At 48.2% G+C, this 20,341-nt stretch overlaps 1 protein-coding gene across 1 annotated transcript; it reads right to left on the bottom strand.

Annotated features, from left to right (window-relative positions):
• Nucleotides 1-1,117: 1,117 nt before the first annotated feature.
• LOC101776073 (fasciclin-like arabinogalactan protein 1) lies at nt 1,118-2,697 on the bottom strand. The gene has a single exon (XM_004965182.4). The coding sequence runs from the start codon at nt 2,648-2,650 to the stop codon at nt 1,250-1,252; it is 1,401 nt and encodes a 466-aa protein (XP_004965239.1). The 5' UTR covers nt 2,651-2,697; the 3' UTR covers nt 1,118-1,249.
• Between the last annotated feature and the right edge of the window lie 17,644 nt (nt 2,698-20,341).

Below are 20,341 nucleotides of genomic sequence, written 5' to 3'. Positions count from 1 at the left end.
GCTAAAGCCAACCCTCCAACTAATCTTTAGTTCATTGGCCCTCCAAATCTAACTAATTGAGGCTAGTTTTAGACCACAGATGCAAAAAGGTCAAAATATGCTCCAACCAAAAGGATGAACGGTGTGAGGGAATGTGTTCCAATAGGCCTCACCAGGGGTAGAATAGACTTAGATCAATATATGGGCTGAAAATTAACCCTTGATCCAAATAGGACAGCTAATTTTAACCAGCTAAAGTTGAGATGTCTAAATTTTAGGTTGGACCAAACTCTAGTTTTAGCCCTACGTATACTAATTTTGTTGTCGGATCATACTATGTTCTAATTCCTCTATATGTATCAAGTATCAAGAGTCGTGATCAGCTGAATTCAATATGGTCTCTTTTGCATGCGTTGATTTCGGTCTATCATTTGCACATTTTTAGATGTAAATTGAATGTGTAGACAGAAGTATACAATGTAGAAAGCTTATGGAAAGTCCGGTTAATTTTGTCAACCTTGGTACTTTAGCTTTCTGATTTTATATTATTTGCTCTTTTCATCTGCTTGGCAGATGTATATGGAACACGGGAACCTGATGCTAAAACAATTGATGAGATAATTCTACCTGATATATCACCAAACAAAGTAAATTAACTTTGGCGAACACATTTCCTTCATATCATGAGGTTATGGGGGAAAAAGAAGAAAAACTCCACAGCTCTCTAGTCAAAGGTTTCTTGCATTGTCTTGTGATGAGTAGTTCCAACAGATTCCAGGTTGTCAGGTGAGAAATTTAGAAAGTTTTTCTATCTTTTATGTGAGTTTAGGAAGTTCCTAAAAAAGATGTTTAGGAAACTGCTGCGACTAATACTGCCTAATGAATTGGTTTTGGTAGGTCGACAGTGAAGTCCAGAAAACGTGTTTGCCCTTGCATTCAGTCGCTCCCGTTTGAATTCGGTGGAGTTTTAATCAGTCTTCTATTTTATTTTATATTTTTCAAAATGGAGAATCGGGGTTGATGCTCATAGAGAAAGAGAAGTCCAGTAACAATCTCAGGAAGGAGAAACACAGAGAGAATTAGAAGAAAGATTCAATACAGAAATGCCAATCCAACCACGAAGAACACCATTGTTAAGCAGGCACAATAATCAGGATCATATTATTTTGACCAATACATGCCCATAAACACTGTTTCCATGCTAACCTGTAATCAAGATGATTGGTCACGGGAACACCAAATCGAAATCATTCTAACCAGCATGAACCCTTCACTGCAGCAGGAGCACGATCACCGGCACCGCGGCGGCCACCACCATGCCAAGACTCCAAGACACCGTGTCCCTAGCTCCGTTGTTCTTCTGATCTGCAGGCGGCTGGCTGTCGGCGTCCGGCGAATCCGCAGGGGTGTCCGCCTCTTGTGGTGGCGCGGGGTGGCGCCTGGGCGTAGGTGGAGTCGCCGGCGCAATGGCTGGCGGTGTGGGTGCTTGTGCAGGCGACGAGGCCGGCACAGGAGCAGGTGGAGTTGCATGTGCAGGCGATGAGGCCGGCGCAGGAGCAGGTGGCGGCGCATGGGCAGGTGACGAGGCCGGCGCAGGAGCGGGCGCAGTGCGGCCATGGCTGGCGTTGAAGAGCTCACTTGGCAGCAACACGGCGTCGATGAGATAGACTGCGAGGGGCCCCTTGTCGACCACCGTCTTGGTCACCTTGGCCGCGCTCTGGGACGCCGACGACAGTTCCACCGTGTCGCCGTCAGCACGGACGGTGAGGTTGTACTTGTAGCCCTTGGATCCGTCAGTGGCAAGTGTGTTCACATCCCCATTGATCGTCTTGAGAGACTGCGCGGAGTAGTGCGCCGCCACGCCGTGGTACAGCAGGACCGCGAGCTGGCCGTCGGCGCTGAGGTTCTTGAAGGTGGCGTCGAAGGCCGTCACCGCCTTGTCGTCGGGGCAGAAGACGGTGAGCCCGCCGCCGCCGCCGGCGCTGCGCTCGAATTTCGCCGCAGCGTCGGCCGTCGCGGCAAGGAGGCTGGCGAAGCCCCCGCACCCGTTCTTGGACAGGAGATCCGCCAATCCCGGCGCCGGCGGCTCTGGAGCGGGCGCCTGCGCCCCGGCCACCGGCGCTGGAGACCAGATCGGGGCGCTCACCTGCAGGACGGCGATTTGGTAGGGCTCTTCCTTGATGGATTTCTGGTAGAACGCGGCCGGCGGCACGTTCGAGGTGCCGGACAGAGCGAACGCGACACGCCCGCCGCGGAACATGGTGACGTTCACCATTCCTTCTCCTCCCTGCGCCTTGCCGGTTGCCTGGTAGAGGCTAGTGGCCTGGACGAAACCACCCCGGATGCTACCGAGCTTGGTGGCATCGAAGTAGTCCAGGAGGCAGTGGAGGTAGATCACGCGCTCGAGGTCTCTCGGCTGGAGCTGCTGCGCCTTGAGCTGCGACATCACGTCGTTGTCGACGGCAAGGACGGTGATGGTGGTGCGGTTGTTGATCTCCGCCGCGGCGCCGGTGCTTGTCAGGGCGGCGCTGAACTCGGTGAAGTCCGGGTGGGCCGCGAGGATGTCCGTGATGTTGTGGCCTGAGGCGCCATGGCACGGCGGAGACGCGCCGAGGACGAGGAGAAGGGGGAGGAGGACGGTGGAGGCGGAGAGGATTCCGGCGAGGCGCATTGTGCTCGGGGACAGGAAGGCTTCTTTCTTTGTGTCCTGGGGGGTGTGTGTTTGGTTTGGCAGTGCTCAAGAGGAAAGGAAGGGTTTAGGCCCCCATATATGTAAACCACAGAGCGTGCCAAACAACGAGCATCATGTACCGTGCAGCTCAAATGGTATCAAATTAAAGTCACATGGTCCACACCTCCGGAATCGAAATCAAGTGACCCATATGAAAAAAATCAAGATGTGATCTCACAACTCACCAGTAGTCATTTTTTGTCGCAAATGAATGGGAGAAACGGGCATTTCCCTTCAACCTAGGTCCAGACCATACGACACCTCCAACGGTCCAAGACCACCTCATCACATATACTATAGTTCTACGCCGATGCTTGAGCATCGCACTTCAAATGCTCATAAACAAGTTCTACATTTTGCTTGTACTCCCTCCATCTCAAATTACTATTCGTTTTGGCTTTTCTAGATTTATAGTTTTTGCTATGCAGCTACATGTATAGTATGTCTAGACACGTAGTAAAAGTCATATACCTAGAAAAGCTAAAATGAATAGTAATTTGGGACGGAGGGAGTAGGTTGTAAGTGGATGCCATTTGTGCTGCTCTTCATGTTTAGCTGGTGTCTTGTGATTCCTCTTTCTCACCATCTTGAAAGGATGCCAGTGGAGCAAACAACTGGAAATGCTAGGTGATGGGGATAGTGGTGCAAAGCGATAGTGATAAATGTGAGATGTGCCGTTGTTTGTATTGCAATGCAGTGTTCTGCTGGCATGGGACCATCTTTACTTGGATGAATGACAAAAATGGTTGGCTGCAGGACGTTTGTTGAGATGGACAAAATTGATGCAGAATACAATGCTGGAAAGGTTGGACGGGGCAGTTTCCACTAGTCCATATCTCTAATTTTCACATGAGCGCTGCTGGTTTTCATGGGCAGCTTCGAGGTGCCTGCCTTTCCAACATGATAGCATAGCCAATCAGAGGTTTTCTCCCCTCTGCTTAGCATCAGTCAGTTAGGTATCTGGTATTTTGGATCCAAGCTTTGTATGTTAACAGCGTTTGCTCATTTCCATGCATTTGCATTACGTAGTGCATTTTAGAGCATACGGATAAGTGGATAAGTTTGCAACATTTAGCACATTGTGTTGCAGCACGACATATTACGCACATTTTCACGAGTGCATAAGAGTAGCAAGAGCGTGTCTTGTTTTGCAAAGAGTTTTCTCCAAATATATGTATATCATCTTTTAAAGACTTGTATGGCGAGTTATAAAAGCTAGTAATAACCTGGCAAGTTATTAGGATCCTTAAAGAGAAAAAAGGTGTATCCATTAACCACTGCATATGCCTGACGATGAAACGATAAGAATAATCATGTACCATTCAAATGGTACGAAATCCAAGAGATCCATACCTCCCAAGTTGAAATCCAGTGATGTATAAGAAGAAACTAGGTGTGATCTCACAACTCACCCAGGAATCTTTTCACAAGGAAAGAAATCTGGAATTTCTCTTCCTCCCAAATTGACGCGTTGTTAAATGCACATAAATACTTGCTAGCTTTTGCGTGCTGGATTCAAGTGATGCTGTTTGTGGTACCCTTGAACCTTGATGTTTAGCTGCAGGCATCGTCCAGTTTACCCTTTTTATCTCCGCATCTTGGCAGGATGACAGTGGTGCAAACAACTGGAAATACTATGTGAGGAAACGTTGGCGCTAGGTAGAGTGGAGTGGAAAATGTGGCCTGTAGTAGCTCTCTTCGTGTTACAACCATGCTCAGCTACACATGTGAGCTGGGGCCATCTTTGCCAGTATGTATGACAAAAATGGTTGACCTTTATGACGTTGTGACACAGATGTACATGGCTAAAGAGATGGGCAGAATTCATCCAGAGAATGCGCTACTGGAAAAAGGTTGGTCGGTGAAATTTTGACTAGAAACGTCGGGTTTGTCGGCGTTTAAACTCGGCAACCTACCGAGGGAGGTGTCCGAGATAGTGTTTTGGTTAGTGGGGCTCATTGAGATCAAAAACTCGAAGGTAAACGTTGACACGCAATTTAGATAGATTCGGACCACTAGATTGTGTAATACCCAATGTCCTGTGTGTTGGTTGGATTGGATCGAATTGCTTTGGAGGAGGTCCCTGCCTCGCCTTATATTGCTGGAGCCAAGGTTACAGGTCGATTGGTTACAAGAATACTAGTCGGATACGACTAGAGGAGTTCTACTTTTATTACAATGAGTACTTTTCTAATCATTGACTAGTTCCTGTCTTTCCATGTAGACTACGCCATCCTGCGCTATGGTCTGCATGTCAGATGCGCCTCGGTGTCGAGCCCCATATCTAGAACTGTCCAAACCTTCTGGTGGGGCCATAAATGTATGTACGACAAGCCCTCGAATACCTTTTAGTCAAATGCAACAGTTTCGAGTATTTTGGTAGACTTCACCGAATAGTTTTGGTACTTTTCAAATATTTCATCTGGTTGAATCTTCAAAGATACCCGAAAACTGCCATACGGCTAGAATGTGCTCAAGTCTCATTTAACTCAGTCTCATATCCTTCAACCTTGAATTTTATATGGAAGTGCTACAAAAGTCGCATTCCAGATGGAGTAGCCCTCGAGCCTTAGGTTGAATCAAATAATCAGGCTGAGGGTCAATCTATAATTTGCATCACTTTCCCCTAGAGAAATTTTTTTTGTCAATGGACACATGGCACACAGTCTCTGAGCCTTTAGCCGACTAGTTTGGTGGGTATGAGGGTCAACTTTTGGTCAACGTGACCATCTCTGAAAAGAAATCTTATCTCCTCCTAGAAATAAAGGTACAATCAGATTTCCTGATTTTTGGGAATCCTATGATTCGAAATACCTTCATTTGCGCAGTTTTTACTATGCCACTGTTAAAAATAACGGAGGAAGTTATACCTTCCATTTTACCCTTGCAATTCCTGTACAGTAGCCCTAGCGCCACCGTAGCCCAATCTCCGAGCGCTAGCGCGCCCTTCCCCCACCACTCAGCCCCCGAGCGTATGCGACAAAAGAAGCTTGTGACATCAAGGATGGGAAGGAAGGCTGCTGCTGTCAAGCTTACCGAGGAGGAAAAGAAGAAGAAAGGATCTAGCAAGGGAAAAGATTTTCAATTGCCGGCTCCCAAGTACGGGAAAACCGATCAGACCGCGCCGCCAACTGCCGCGTGCGCTTGGAAGCGGTCATCCTTGATAGAGGAGGAGGTCCAGGCGTTTGTGGCCGCCAAGCTGCTCCAAAATCAAGACTTCATCAGTTGGAGATCCGCCTACGACAATTTGTGGCCATTGGAAGAACACCCCATTGAAACGGTAATTTTCGCTCACTTCATCGAGCGCGGTCATGCATTGCCAACATTTGAATTTTTCTAGGGTCTTCTGGATTATTATAAGTTGCAGTTGGTTCATCTAAGCCCCAACAGAATTCTCCACGCTACCATTTTTGTTCACTTCTATGAAGCTTTTCTAGGAATCAGGCCTCACTTCCAGTTATTCCAAAAAATTTTCCGTGTAAAGCCGCAACCGATGAGGGAACACACTCTAGTAGTCGGAGGCGCCGGTATCCAGATGAGGGAGAAACTCAACGGCTTGTATCTAGATTATGAGTTGATAGACTTCAATGCTGGGTGGAAGGAGAAATGGTGCTACATTGGTAATCATGATCCGAAACTACCCAAACTGACAGGACACCGCCCTTCCTGGAACAACCGGTGGCTTGATGAGCCAACGCATGGGGATTGCCTCCAACTACCCGATCTCATTGATAGAATATCCAAGCTGAAGCAAGAAGGACTCACTGGAGTTGGAGTAGCCTTCAGCTTTATGAAACGACAAATCCAGCCCTTGCAGCAGCGATGCCACTGGGGCTATGAGTATACTGGTGTCAATGATCCATCCAGACTTTTCCTGATGAGCTCAGCACAAATGAAATTATGGTGAGGCTGAAGTAGATGTTTAAACATGTGACTGAGATCCCCACAGTTCTGCAGAATTCAGCGCCTCACGCCCACCAAAACCTGTAAGTACCCATGGCTGTAGCCCCTGAGTACCTATTTGAAGTGTTTGCTCTCTGCTAACTTGTCTTTGTGTGCAGGAAGATGTCGGCTTGTACTTCTCTGCTCCTCCTCCTCCCGCATTGGATGTTACTTGCCAAGCTGCTTGATGACGAGGAAGAGGAAGTACTCGAGGCCTCCAACAACACTAGTTTCGATGCCGCGAAGGACTTTGAAGTCAAGGCCCGGCCATCTACTAAGGTCGGTCATCCTCTAGATCGAGGAAGCGCTCAGCTGATGATGAGCTTGAAGCTGCAATTCCTCCGCTACCAAAGAAGAAGCGGACTGCAGTTGGGAAGAAGCCCATAAAGAAGTATGTAACCATAGACGTTGTGCCTCCCACGGTAATTACTTTTGAAGAAGGACAGGATCCTAAGGATCATGCATTCCCGCAAGGTGTATAAAACACCACCATCATGTCTACTCGAGATGACTTTGGTGGGATGCAGGTACTCGAAGAGGCGACCGAAGTAGAGAAGGCCGCTGTTGTAGCTGCTCAAAACAAATCGCCAATCGAAATTGAGGACGATCCAGAGCCTCAAGATGTCACTTAGGGTGATCCTCAGGTGATGAACCCCACTGGCGCAGATACAACTCGAGCAGCAGAGGCAGATCTCAAAGCTAGCCAAGATCCTATTGTGGATGTGCAGGCCATGCTGAAAGCACCATCTCCAGCTGTCAAGCCGCTGCGGTTGTTTGGAGAACCGACGCTGAAGCTGAGGAGATCATCAAAGTAATCTATGTGTTCTTTTTCAGTACTAGTTGTAGCTCATAATCAACTTGTTGTGTCTCTAAAGCTTTGTCTTATGCAGGAAATCCTCTGATATGGAACTTGGAGGGCTTGGCTCGAGACCCGTGACTGATGGCGATGGCCCTTTAGTCCAGGATGCTGCTGCGGCCCAAGAAAATCTGCAGGTAGAGGAACACCCTGCGACAACAAGTAGTTTAGGTGCCATATCATTTATAGCAGCATTGATGTGAGATGTCATATCATTTTTGACTAACGTTGTAGTGCAAGCCCCCGAGCAACAAGTACCCAAAAGGTGATGGCTGCTTCTGGTGCGGCGACCAATGTTGATATCTCGACCTCTGGGCATCAAGTACCCGAGAAGGCGCCAGTTGTTGTGGACGTGGTAACTACTTCTGCAGCCCTTGAGCAACTGATTGCAGATGAGGCGATCACTACCCCTGGCATTGTGGTGGCAGATGTAGCCCCCGAGCCAGAGATAGAAGTCAGGGTGGCGGCAGCCTTCGGGGTTGTGGCTATTGATTCATCCTTCGAGCCTGGGACATCTGGTGGTCTTGCCATGGTTCCACGTGGGGCTAGAAAGATAACACCGGAGGATATCCAGTTGATTGATGATCCGCTGCTGAACCCAAATATGATAGCCACTATCATGGAGATGCACCGTCATCTCGGCAATTATGTAGAGGTGAGTTGAAATTGTTTTGCTCTGTTGGCATGATGATTGGCACCCATGTGTTAACATGAGTACTAATTTTTAAATTCCAGGACTCGATCAATTGCTCTCACCGCAAATCAGAGATGCTCAAGGGATATGCTCCACTTGATGATGAAGCACAACAGCACACCGGTGGCCTTCCGGAACCAGATTCAAGACCTGGAGGATGAAAAGAATCATCTTGTTTCTCGCAATAAGTCTCAATCAGAAATTTGAAGGTAGTCTCCTCTCCTTTGATGTCTTTCGACTACTGATTGTCTGATGATCTTACTGACCCCATGCTAATGTTGCACAGAATATAAGAAATTGGAACGAGAGCTTCAAGCGTCAATCACCAATTGGAAGAATGCTTTCTACCGGGTGACAGATCAACATGACAAGCTGGTGCGTCATGTTGAGAAGTTGGAGCATGATCTGGAGAAGGAGATGCGGATGCGCAAGGATGGTGAGGTTGATCTAGTCAATGCCATGAAGACCATCCGAGAGCGTGAAGCTGAGATGGAAGCTGCCAAACTCGCTCTGAAGGAGATATCTGAAGCGGCCCAACCAATAGCGGACATGGTGGAGCCTGCAGTTGAAGGTGTAGCCCTGACCACTGTTTGAAGTACTCAAGGATGTGCCACGGAAATTGACTGGCTATAATCAAAAGATGGAGAAGTCTGTCTCCAAGCAACTGTTGAGCTTCGTCAAGTCTTTCTATCCTCAAGCTAATCTGGCTCCTGTTGCGGAGGGTATAGTAGAGGACTGCTCTGATGAACTCTTTCAGGAGTACATGCAGGAGATGGACCCCATTGCAAAAGAAGTAGCCAATCATCTAGTCCTTAAGTAGTTCTGTATTAAAGCAAATATTAGTTCTGTATTGAAAATATGATATGAATGTTTTGTAATGTAAATCTTTCTAAGTCCTCTCGCAATCTCTATTACTTTCGACTTGCCCTGATATTTGCTCGTACGGTAGATGTAAGTGTCTGCGCACAAGGTTTATTTTATGAGCCTCATCAGATACACAACGTAGAGTACTTAGGACGCGCCCCCTTTTGTGCAGCACAAGTACTCAAGGTATCTAGATAGTATACCACTGGGCAAGTAATTTCTTCATGGTTTCGACGATTAGAGCCTATCTTTACAACTTCTCTAAGTTGTATTGATGTTACGCTCTAGAAAGCCTAGAACTGCAGTCTTGTTTATACAAGCCACGACTTAAGCTAAATAGCCTGATGAGTAGTTTGTTAGATGATTAGGTAATCCCTAAAGAAGTGTTGACTCGTCTTTGCAAGCCGCATTGGACAGAGTTGTCCAATAAGTTGTCGTCAGGCGTTAAATAACTCCTTGACTAGTGCAAACTTGCTTTTGCAAGTCGCGATTGGACAAATTTGTCCCAGTAAAGTTGAATAACCTTTTTGGTGAACTGCGGACTTGCTTCTTCAAGCCGCAATTGGATGATTATGTCCAATGAGTTGAATAACTCATTGGGATTTTGCAGACTTGTTAATACAAGCTGTATTTGGGCGATTTTTGCCTGGGGAGCTGAATAGCTCATTAGGAGTACTGCGAACTTGCTTCTGCAAGGTGCGATAAGGTAGAGATAAGTAGTCAAATTACGCCAAAAAATTGTGTCTGCTTTATCAAATTGTAAATCTACAACTAGGGTCGATGGCTGATTTTATAAATCTAAATTAAGGATAAAATCGATAGAGTTGCTCGATGTTCCATGAGTTGTCGACATCTTCACTAGAGAGATGTTGAAGACTATACGGCCAAGGACCAATGACCTTGGAGACGATGAACAGTCCCTCCCATGGTGAGTTTAGCTTTTGCAGCCAGAGTCTTGCATACGCTCCAAGACCATATCGCCTATATTGAACGAACATTCTTTGACGTTGCGATCATGATAGCGGCGGATTCCTTCAAGGTAACTTGCAGACTGGACAAGTGCTGCACAGCGAGCTTCTTCGAGGCTGTCTAAGTCTAGATGCCTTATTTCTTCTGCTGCCCCTTCCTTGTACTACTTGACTATTGGAGATTTCCACATGGTATCGACAGGTAGGACAGCTTCGGATCCATAGACCAGGAAGTAGGGCGATTGTCATGTAGGCTTGCACGGCTGGGTACAAAGACTCCAGAGGACATTGGGTAGTTTTTTGAGCCACTTGCCTCCTTTCATGTTTCTGATATCATGTAGTCTTTTCTTGAGAGCTTCCGTACCATCCCATTGGCATGCTCAACCTGGCCATTGGCTCGTGGATGAGCGATAGAGACATACTGGACATCAATCCCACTATTCTCGCAATATTCCCAAAACTCATGGTTATTGAAGTTGGAGACTAGATCTGTGATAATGCAATTTGGGAAGCTGTAGTGGTGGACAATTTCATCGAGGAAGTTGAGTATTCTATCTGCCTTAGGGCAGTTTACTGGCTTCACGTCAATCGACTTGGTAAACTTGTCAATTGCTACCAGTACTCGGTTGAATCCTCCAAGCGCCATGGGTAGTGAGCCAATCATGTTGATCCCCCAGCATGTGAAGGGACAAGAGGGTGGTATGGTGATCAGCTTGTAGGCAGGGACGTGCTCCTGCTTGATGAAGAATTGGCATCCTTGGCATCGGTGAACTAGTTCCTCGGCATCAACGAGAGCTGTATGCTAATAGAACGCTGCTCTAAAAGCTTTGCCCACAATCGTGCGTGAAGACGCGTGGTTGCTGCAAACACCTTAATGGATCTCCTCCAGTATGTCCTTGCCATCTTGCCATGTGATGCACTTCATGAGTACTCCTGATGTTGCGCCTCTTCTTTAAAACTTGTCTCCAACTAGAACATAGTTCTTGCTGCGTCGTAAGACTTGCTCTGCTTCTGGCTTGCCTGAAGGTAATTTGTGCTCTTTGATGTAGTCGATGAAGGGAATTTTCCGGTCTACGTCAATCATCATAACCTCCCGATCTGGTGTCGTAGGACCTCGACCAGTGCTTTTGATGGTGTCGGCACCGTTATGGAAGGCTTGTGTAGCTCATGGATTGAAACCCTTGCTGGAACTTGAGCACGAGTAGATCCAAGTTTGGATAGGACGTCCACGGCAACATTGTTGTCGCGAACTACATAGTGGAACTCCAAACCAGAGAATTTGTTCTCTAGCTTGCTTAGTTCTAGGCAATACGCATCCATGTTCTCCTTGTGGTGATCCCACTCATCGTTGATTTGATTAATCACCACAGCGAGTCATCGTAGACCAATAATCATTTTATTCCTAGCGAGACTGCTAGGCGGAGCCTGTGTAGAAGAACCTCGTATTCAGCTTTGTTGTTGGACACTTCCCAGAAGATTTGCAGGACGTACTTGAGTTGTTCGCCTTTGGGAGATATCAGGAGTACTCCTGCACCAGTGCCCTCAAGCTTGAGTGATCCATCAAAATACATGACCCAATGCTTTGGACGCTCTACTGGCATTGGTAGTAGATTTTCCCGCCACATGAAATCGACTAGTGCCTAGGATCTGATCGCAGTCCTTAACTTGAATTCTAGGGACAATGCTCCGAGTTCTACAGTCCATTTAGATATTCTTCCTGTTGCATCCCTATTGTGAAGAATTTCTCCTAGGGGGAAGTCGGTGATGACGGGGGTCTTGTGCTTCTGGAAGTAATATCGCAGCTTCCGCAAGGTGAGCAGTATTGCGTATAGCAATTTATAGACCGGCGGGTATATCTAGCCTTGGAGTCTGACAATACCTCACTGACGAAGTAAAGGGCCTTTGTACTTTGTATACATGACCTGGTTCTAGTCTTTCAACCACAATTGTTGTGCTAATGATGTTAGTAGTCATGGTGATGTAGAGCAGCAAGTCTTCGTTAGGGTTTGGTGTCGTGAGGACTGGTGGCTTTGATAGGAAGTCCTTCAATTTTTTGTAGGGCTTGGTCTGCCTCCTCGGTCCACTAGAACCTTTCTTGCCTCTTAAGTAGTTTGAAGAAGGGTAGGTCCCATTCTCCAAGCCTTGAGATGAATCTGTTTCGGGCCACCATGCAATTAGTTAGCTTTTGGATGTCCTTGATGCCTGATGAGGCATGCAAATCGGTGATGGAGGAGATCTTCTCGGGGTTAGCTTCAGTGCCTCGGGGACTAATGATGACCCCGACTAGTTTCCCAGACGGCACGCCAACAATGCATTTTGTCGGGTTAAGCTTCCACCGGAATTCTCACAGGCTGGCAAAGGTTTCTTCCCGGTCAGCGATCAAATTGTCGGGATTTTAGATCTTTACGACCACGTCATCCACATACGCTTCGACATTGCAGTGTAGTTGTTTCTTGAAGCACTCTTGGATTGCCCGTTGATAAGTGGTGCCTACATTCTTCAACCCAAACGACATTGTTGTGTAGCAGAAAGCTCCGTATAGGGTGGTGAACGTGGTTTTAATTTGATCATGTTCCTTGAGAGCTATCTAGTGATACCCTGAGTAGCAATCGAGGAAACAGAGTTGGGCGCATCCAGCTGTGGAGTCGATGACTTGATCAATCCTAGGGAGCCCGAAGGGATCGTTTGGACAGTTCTTGTTGAGGTCTGTTTAGTCGACACACATCCTCCATTCATTGTTGTTTTTCTTTCGAACTAGAACGGGATTGGCGAGCCACTATGGATGATAGACTTTTTTTATGAAGCTCACTGCAAGTAGTTTGTCTAGCTCTTTCTTGATGGTTTCCCTTCTGTCTTGGGCGAATCGTCGCAGGCGTTGCCTTTTTTGTGTAGCTTTTGGATTCACGTTGGGTGAGTACTCGATCAACTCCCTGGGCACCCCCAGCATGTCCGCCGGTTTCCACACAAAGATATCTCGGTTGGCCTAGAGGAAGCTGACGAGCGTGCTTTCCAATTTAGGATCCAGCTCTGTGCTGATCAGGGATGTCTTGGAGCTATCACCAGTCTCAAGGTCAATGGCATTGATGTCAACTTCACTTGCCAGCTTGACCTAGGTTGCCCTCGACTCCTTTTCGGGAATCTCGAGTTCTAACGGGAACAGTTTCTTGGATGCGGTCAAGAGTTGCATCATCGAGTTTGGTGCTTGAGTAGTTGCTGCTAGCTCCACAGCTTCTGTGTCGCAGTCATACGACCTCTTCAAGTCTCCGTGCAGGGAGAGTACCCCCTTGGGTCTCACCATCTTGAGCACTAGGTACACGTAGTGTGGGATGGCCATAAATTTGGCCAATGATGGTCTTCCGAGGATGGCGTGGTATGATATTTCGAAGTCCGCCACCTCGAATTGGATGTATTATGTCCAGTAGTGTCCTTTGGTCCCAAAGGTAGCTGGCAAAACGACCTGTCCGCGGGGTACAGCCGCATTGCCTAGGACGATCTCATAGAACGAAGAGTTCGTTGGGGTGAGCATATCAGTGACGTCAAGGCCCATTTTCTTCAGCGTCTTGGCGAACAGGACATTGAGACTGTTACCGCCTTCAATGAGTACTTTAGTAAATCTAGAGCTAGTGACAACCGGGTCCAGGACAAGGGGATACCGTCCTGGGTCTGAGAAACTAGTCCATTGATCCTTTCTGGAGAAGGTAATTGGCACCTCGGACCATTTGAGGAACGTTGGCGTTGCAGGTTCAATGGACAATATCTCTCGAAGAGTGAGCTTCTGGGATCGCTTAGTAGCAGTACCCGGGGTTCCGCCGAAGATGACGTTGACGGTGTTGCATAGGTTCTGGAACTTGCCATTGTCACCACCGTCTTCATCTTCTTTGGCCTTGCCCTTGTCTTTGGTGCCGGAAGGCTCTGGTAGGTCCTTCATGACTCTACGTAGACTGAAACAATCTATAGTAGAGTGCTTGTGGTATGGGTGCCATGGGCACTATTTCTTCAGGAGCTCGTTGAACGAGGGCCTATCTTGATTCTTGTCACCACTTTTCTTAGACGATTGCAAAATTGTCGTGGCAGTATTGTCTAGCTTGCGCTTGCAGTTGTGACCTTCTGAGTAGTTCTTTCGGTTGTCATTGTTGGGGTGATCGTTGTGGTTCTTATCGTTAAGTTGGCCATTGTTCGGATTGTTGTTGTTCTGACCCTTGTTGCGATTGGACTCAAACCTTTCGATCTCCCTATCTTCTTCATCTGCCCACGTCTGTACCATGATCTTGAGAGATTTGACATTAGCGGGGCATTTTCTGCCGAAATCATGAACATCCGGCAGTCGTGGAGGCCATTTTGGAAGCAGTCAATAATGTCATGCTCCGCTACATCCACGATTGTGGCCCTCTTGTCGAAGAAGCAACGTAAGTAGCTCCGCAGGGTCTCATCTTCTTATTGTTTAACTTGAGACAAGTCGATCCTATTGCCAGGACGTTGCATTGCCCCCGCATAGTTGTTGGTGAACGCCATCTTGAGGTCCTTCCATGAGTCGATGGAGTTTTTGTCCAACGATTCAAGCCATGTGAGTGGCGCCGCCTCCATACAGATGGGAAAGTAGATGACTTTGGTGTCGTCGTTTCCTCCCGCTGCTTGTACTAATAGAGAGTAGCACCGGAACCATTGTTCTAGGTCTTGCATGCCATCGTACTTTGTGATGCTTAGAGGTTTGAATTTTTTGGGTAGAGTTGTCCTCCTCATGTCTAGAGAAGGTGGGGAACCCATCAGTGTCATCTACTGGGTGTTTGATTTCTTACTCGCGCTCGTGACACCGTCCATCGATGATGGTATGGGCGTCACGGCTGATGTTGATCTTATTGAGGAGGTCTCCTATTGGGCGTTCAGGCTCTAGGTTAGCCCCACGATGGCCACGGCCTCCCAAGGGTCCTACCGACTACCTTCAACTCCAGCTTTGCTTGATTTGGCGCCTTCGAGTTGACTTGGTCTGGATGGAGGGCCTCTATGGCTACTGCCGTACTGACTACGCTAGGATACGGTGCATTGGACTAACTGTATCGGATTCTGCTGATCGAGTTGTTCTTACACGAGTTCTGCTAGTTCAGCCAACTGTCTAGTGTACTTGTTCTAGGGCATCGCGCGGGTGATGAGATCAATAGACGCGACGGTAGCCAAGAGAGTTTTATGGTGGCACGTTTGAACTACTTCAAAGGCTTTATCCAAGTTCTAAATTGGTAGGTCCGCTGTAAGGCGACCGTGATGCTCTGCTCTTGCAGTGATCCTTGCTCGTCGTCGAGTTCTTTGAGCTTCAGTCTCTTCACCAACAACATTGGCAGTGAGCTTGTCCTTTGAGACGTCATCTGGGTAGCGCTCATGTCGTGGGTTTCTATCCCGTTGCTCTTCTTCTTTGTCCTCTTATCCAGTAATGAGAGTGAAGAGCCCTCTCTCTGGAGAGTGGCTTCCCGAGCTCGAAGCGATGACCTCCGTGGTGCCACCTTCCTCATAGATGGATGACAGGGGAGCTCCCTCCTGGTACGGGAGAGTGTCGAGGTAGGCGATGAGGCACAAATCATCGTCTTTGGCAAGAACAGGTGGCTTCATGTTGGGCCAATACACGAATCTGCCTTGAGGGGTTGATGTGATTACCAGGCCCTGCTGCGGTCCTAATAAAGGAGTCTCTTCGTCCGGATCCGAGTAATAGTCAAGGTCCTCGATCGCATCCGTATTGGATTGTGATTTGGATAGGGTTGTCTGATAAGCAGTGATCGTGTTGCAGAGTCCAAACAGGAATCGACTCTAGTGGTAATCTGACTCGCACGATGGCTTATGCACCTGCAAGTCAATCTGACCAGTGAGAGAAGTCGAGTTGTACGTCCCTCCAGCCTCTAAATAGGTCAAGAATTGAAAATTCACCGAAATTCTCGACAAGATCTTCTAGAGCTTGGCGTTGGAGCTTTATGATTTGATGTTTTTTCTCCGGAGTCTATGCAATGTGGCGGTGGAAATTTCGAGCGTCGTCTGCGATGCAAACCTAGGAGCCGAAGACGAATGTCGCGCTTGCTTCAAACACAATGATTGGCTTGATGATGACTTGTGCCATCGAGTTTGCCAGTGGATTCTCGATGAGTGCCCCTACCTGGCACGCCAGCTGTCGGTGTTTAAACCCGGCAACCTACTAAGGAGGGTGCCCGAGGTAGTGTTTTAGTTAGTGAGGCTCGTCGAGATCAGGAACTCGAAGGTAAACGCTGACACACGATTTAGACAGGTTTAGGCCGCTAGATTGCGTAATACCCAACGTCATGTGTGTTAGTTGGATTGAATTGCTTTGGAGGGGGTCCTTGCCTCACCTTAAATTGCCGGGGGTAGGGTTACAGATTGGTTGGTTACAAGAATACTAGTCGGATACGACTAGAGGAGTTTTACTTTTATTACAACGAGTACTTTTCTAATCCTCGACTAGTTCCTATCTTTCCATGTAGACTACACCGTCCTATGCTAGGGTCTCCATGTCAGATGTGTCTCGGTGTCCAGCCCTATATCTAGGACTGTCCAAACCTTCCAGTGGGCCCAGGTCTGTATGGTTTGTGGGTTTATTCTTGCCAGGCTAGAATCTGGAGCCAGGCCAGCCTAAACCCATCTAATACTATGCAATTGAGTTGTATTTGGTTGCGTGGTCGGCTCAAGCCTGGCTAGGATAAGATTGTGTTTGGTTATCCATCCATCGTACGCCCTCATCCCTCGCACCCTCGGCGTGGCAACCTGCACTTTTGTGCACGAGGTTAGCTTGCCATCCAATCAATTCAGTCCTATTCTCCTTGACTCAGATATTTGCACTTATTTTTTGATTGACGAGGGGCGGGGGTGCTAGGAACTGCTGGATGGGAATGTTGGCTATGAGCTAGAGCATCTAGGAGATTGGAGAAGAGCTCCTCGCAGCAGCATGATCTTACAGGTGGGGATGTTGGATCCCGTTGTAGCCTCCATCAATCTATATGCCTCTTGTTCCCCTCTTTTTGATTTCAATTGATTTGAGTGGGTTCCTGGCTACTAATGCCACAATCGATTTTGGTGAATCGATTTGGGATGCATCTGCAATCGATTTGGATGAGTAATTTTGGGATGTAACCGCAATCGGAGTTCTTGTTTTTATTTTCGTTTTGTTCTATTGATTAAGATGAATACTTGGAGGCTGCTCAATCTTTGGCTCCGACGACCAGAGGAGATCTGGAGCAGGCATGCCATGGCTTTATTCAGAAGAAGCATAGGGAGCGGGAGGTGAGCTCAAGCGCCCGGCCTAAACACCGGCGGTGGCGAGCACTACGACCCTCCCGAGTCAGGGCTGAGCTGAGTTGCGGGTGCCTCGCCGATGCCGGCGAGGGGCGCTGCATCCGTGGAGCCGAGCAAACGGTGGGAGGTAATGGGAAGGTGAGGAAAGGTGAAGAAGATGAGGACGAGGAAGAGAAGAAATGAAGGTTGCTGCGGGCGGGAGGTGAGCCAACTTGAGAGGGTGTATGCGCAGAGCCTGGCTCCGTGAAGGCGCTCGACCTGGGGCGTTTCCAGCAAGCCTGGCTAAGACCAACCAAATATGAGTTGGTCGGGCGAGGCGGAGACTGCCTCGAAAGGTCGGGCGAGGCGGAGAACTGCCTCGAGGGGTCGGGCGCATCCGATCTCGCGAACCGGGGTCGGCCAAACTTGAACAGACCCACAGAAAATAGCGTGTGTGGTCGCAGCACAACTCACTTAGTCTAACATTCCAACATTTGCAAGGAGTCAAAGGTCAGACTCAGGATTTGATTTCATTGGGATCTTTTTACAGAGGTATTCCCACATAGGGAGTACTCGACTCAAGGCTAACCTATTACAATTCTTTCCAAAATTTAGGCTGCCGAGGAGTACAACAAAAGAATGAGTTTCTTGCAACTCTTCATCTACAAATGAACACTATGTGTAGGAAAAGGGGCGCCGTCTTCTTCAATGTCCATACTGGACACTTCCTCAACCTCCTTGGGGTCCTCTTGAGCTTCTAGTTGCATATGGAGGGCGTGCATATCGTCGAGCTCGGCTTGATGCTCGTCCAGGTGAGCATTGGCAACCGCCAGCTCCATTTCCACTTCCATTTTCTCCTCTGATAGCTCGATCATGCCGTCCACCAGGTCGGCTACTTCTCCTTCGAGCTCAGAGATTCTGTCTTGCATGTCATGGATCTGAACGCCTCGTTGGATAAGCTGATAGGTTTGGCCTACCAGGTCTCTTCTGGCTGCCTGGAGGTGTCCTTGGGCATCCACGGCGGTCCGAGCAAGAATGGTCATGGCTCTTCCTTGGAGCTCAATCATCCGATAGAGGGCTGACATACACCGGATGTTGGTGGTGATGGTGACCATAGAGTAGGTGGTATCTAGCACCTTGATATTGCCGACGCTGTCGAGCCACGCCGGATCCAACCGGTTCCTGGCAGGGAACAGGCCAATGGGGTCTAGGGTGATCTCCAGTGGGTGCAGCTGACAGAAATGAGTAAGGAGATGAAGAGCGGCGGACTCCCAGGTGTCTTCTGGGGCAAGACCATATGCGGATATCCCGAACGAGGGCCAGTCGGGCCGCACAGGAGGAGGAGGTACTACCGCCTGTACGTTGCACGTCTGGACGCCTTGCTCCAGGTACAGTCGTCCCACATACAATGGTGGGGACTGGTACCCAAACCATTTCAAGGTATCCCACAAGATCGCGGGGAAGCCCTCGAAGTGTAGACACGTTGAATGGAAGGTGTCATCCGCTCCAAACAGAACGTGTCCGGGGACGACCATCTGGAACCAAGAAACCAAAACCACGTGAGATGGACTCCAAAGGTCAGGGGTCGGACAGAGAAGCATCCAGATTTTTAACTGAAAACAAGCTTGAAGAACTAGAAATCCTTAGAACCGAAGAAGAGCTCTCTGCTTTTGAGGAGGGTGACTTTACAGATTTTAGCTTATGTCGCATGCACGGCCTACCTCGTTCTCAACCAAAACAACTGCCAAAACTTGGTCTTACGCAGTTAGTGCCAATGGCAAGGCAACAAGTACGTCTCTCCCTATAATAGCTAGTCGGTTCTAGCAACGTCTCCTAAGCGAACGCGGTTAGTGTACCTGCAGAAAACACCACCACATGAATCTTTCGTGCCAGCACCCACGAAAGCGTTCCCAAACATTACCGTTCGCTATAGGAACGGCACCCATGCGTTTAAGGCTGCATGGACAGCTCTCAACCGTGGAAATAGGTTCCCTTTGAATGGAACCGTATAACCCTTCGCATACTCGCGATGCGGAATCAGCGCACGTATGATAGACGTGGGCGAACAACCGTGCTGATAGGCTCGTTGGAATCGAACCGTACCAACCTTCGTATGGATTACATACGGAACCTACACACGTATGATAGACGTGGGCGAAACAACCGCGACGATAGGGTCCTTTGAATAGAACTCCCTATCAACCCTCGCATACTCGTGATGCGGAACTCGGCACACGTATGATAAACGTGGCGAAGTGCTGGAAGGGTTAGCAAGATAACCAGATAAAATATTAGCCACCTAAAACAACCCCAAAATCCCCTAGGGCCTCTAGCACTAAAGTCATCCTTAACGATCGTACGAGACAGTTTTCAAAGAATTTCTTGCAACTTTTATCTTTTCAAAGAAGTGTGCTAGGGCTTGTTGTGTTCTCTGCATTGCTAACCTGCTCTGGTACCAGCTGTGGCGGATCCACTTCGGATTAACTTGATTAAACAGGGTTAAGTCGCCTAACATGCAACACCCATGCCTAAGCCAAGTTAACACGAAGTGCCATCGGATTTCATCCGATTAACCACGTGAACAGGATCGAGTTAGCAAACTCACACGAAGGTGAGTGGTTCCAGAGAATACAACAAGTCCACCGAGTTGATCAACTTAACCATTTAGTTCGGCCAGAAAAACAAATCCTCAGAGTTTTACAAGGTTTCAAAAGAAAACGACCGAAGGTAAAACAGCAAGCGGAAGCTAAACGCAGGGGTCGGACGTCCTTAGTGAGGCCACCCAAGACGTCAGTGATCCCTTTCCTCGCCGTCCGAGGAGGGATCCCACTCGACCGTCCAACCCGGAGGGAGCTGGGGCGGCCAAGTGCCAGCGGGAGAAGACTCGGGAGCAGCAACTTCACCTGAAAAACAAGAGCCACAACAAGGCTGAGCTACTAAGCTCAACAAGACTTAACCGATAGGGAGTAACTACTCCACAAAAACTAGACATGCCAGGCTCTTTTGCTGAGGGGGGGTTTGATTGCCAAGAAGCACTAAGTAAA

The sequence above is a fragment of the Setaria italica genome, chromosome IV (genome assembly GCF_000263155.2).
Source record: "Setaria italica strain Yugu1 chromosome IV, Setaria_italica_v2.0, whole genome shotgun sequence".
NCBI lineage: Eukaryota > Viridiplantae > Streptophyta > Magnoliopsida > Poales > Poaceae > Setaria > Setaria italica.
This window is presented reverse-complemented; position numbering and strand designations above follow the sequence as displayed.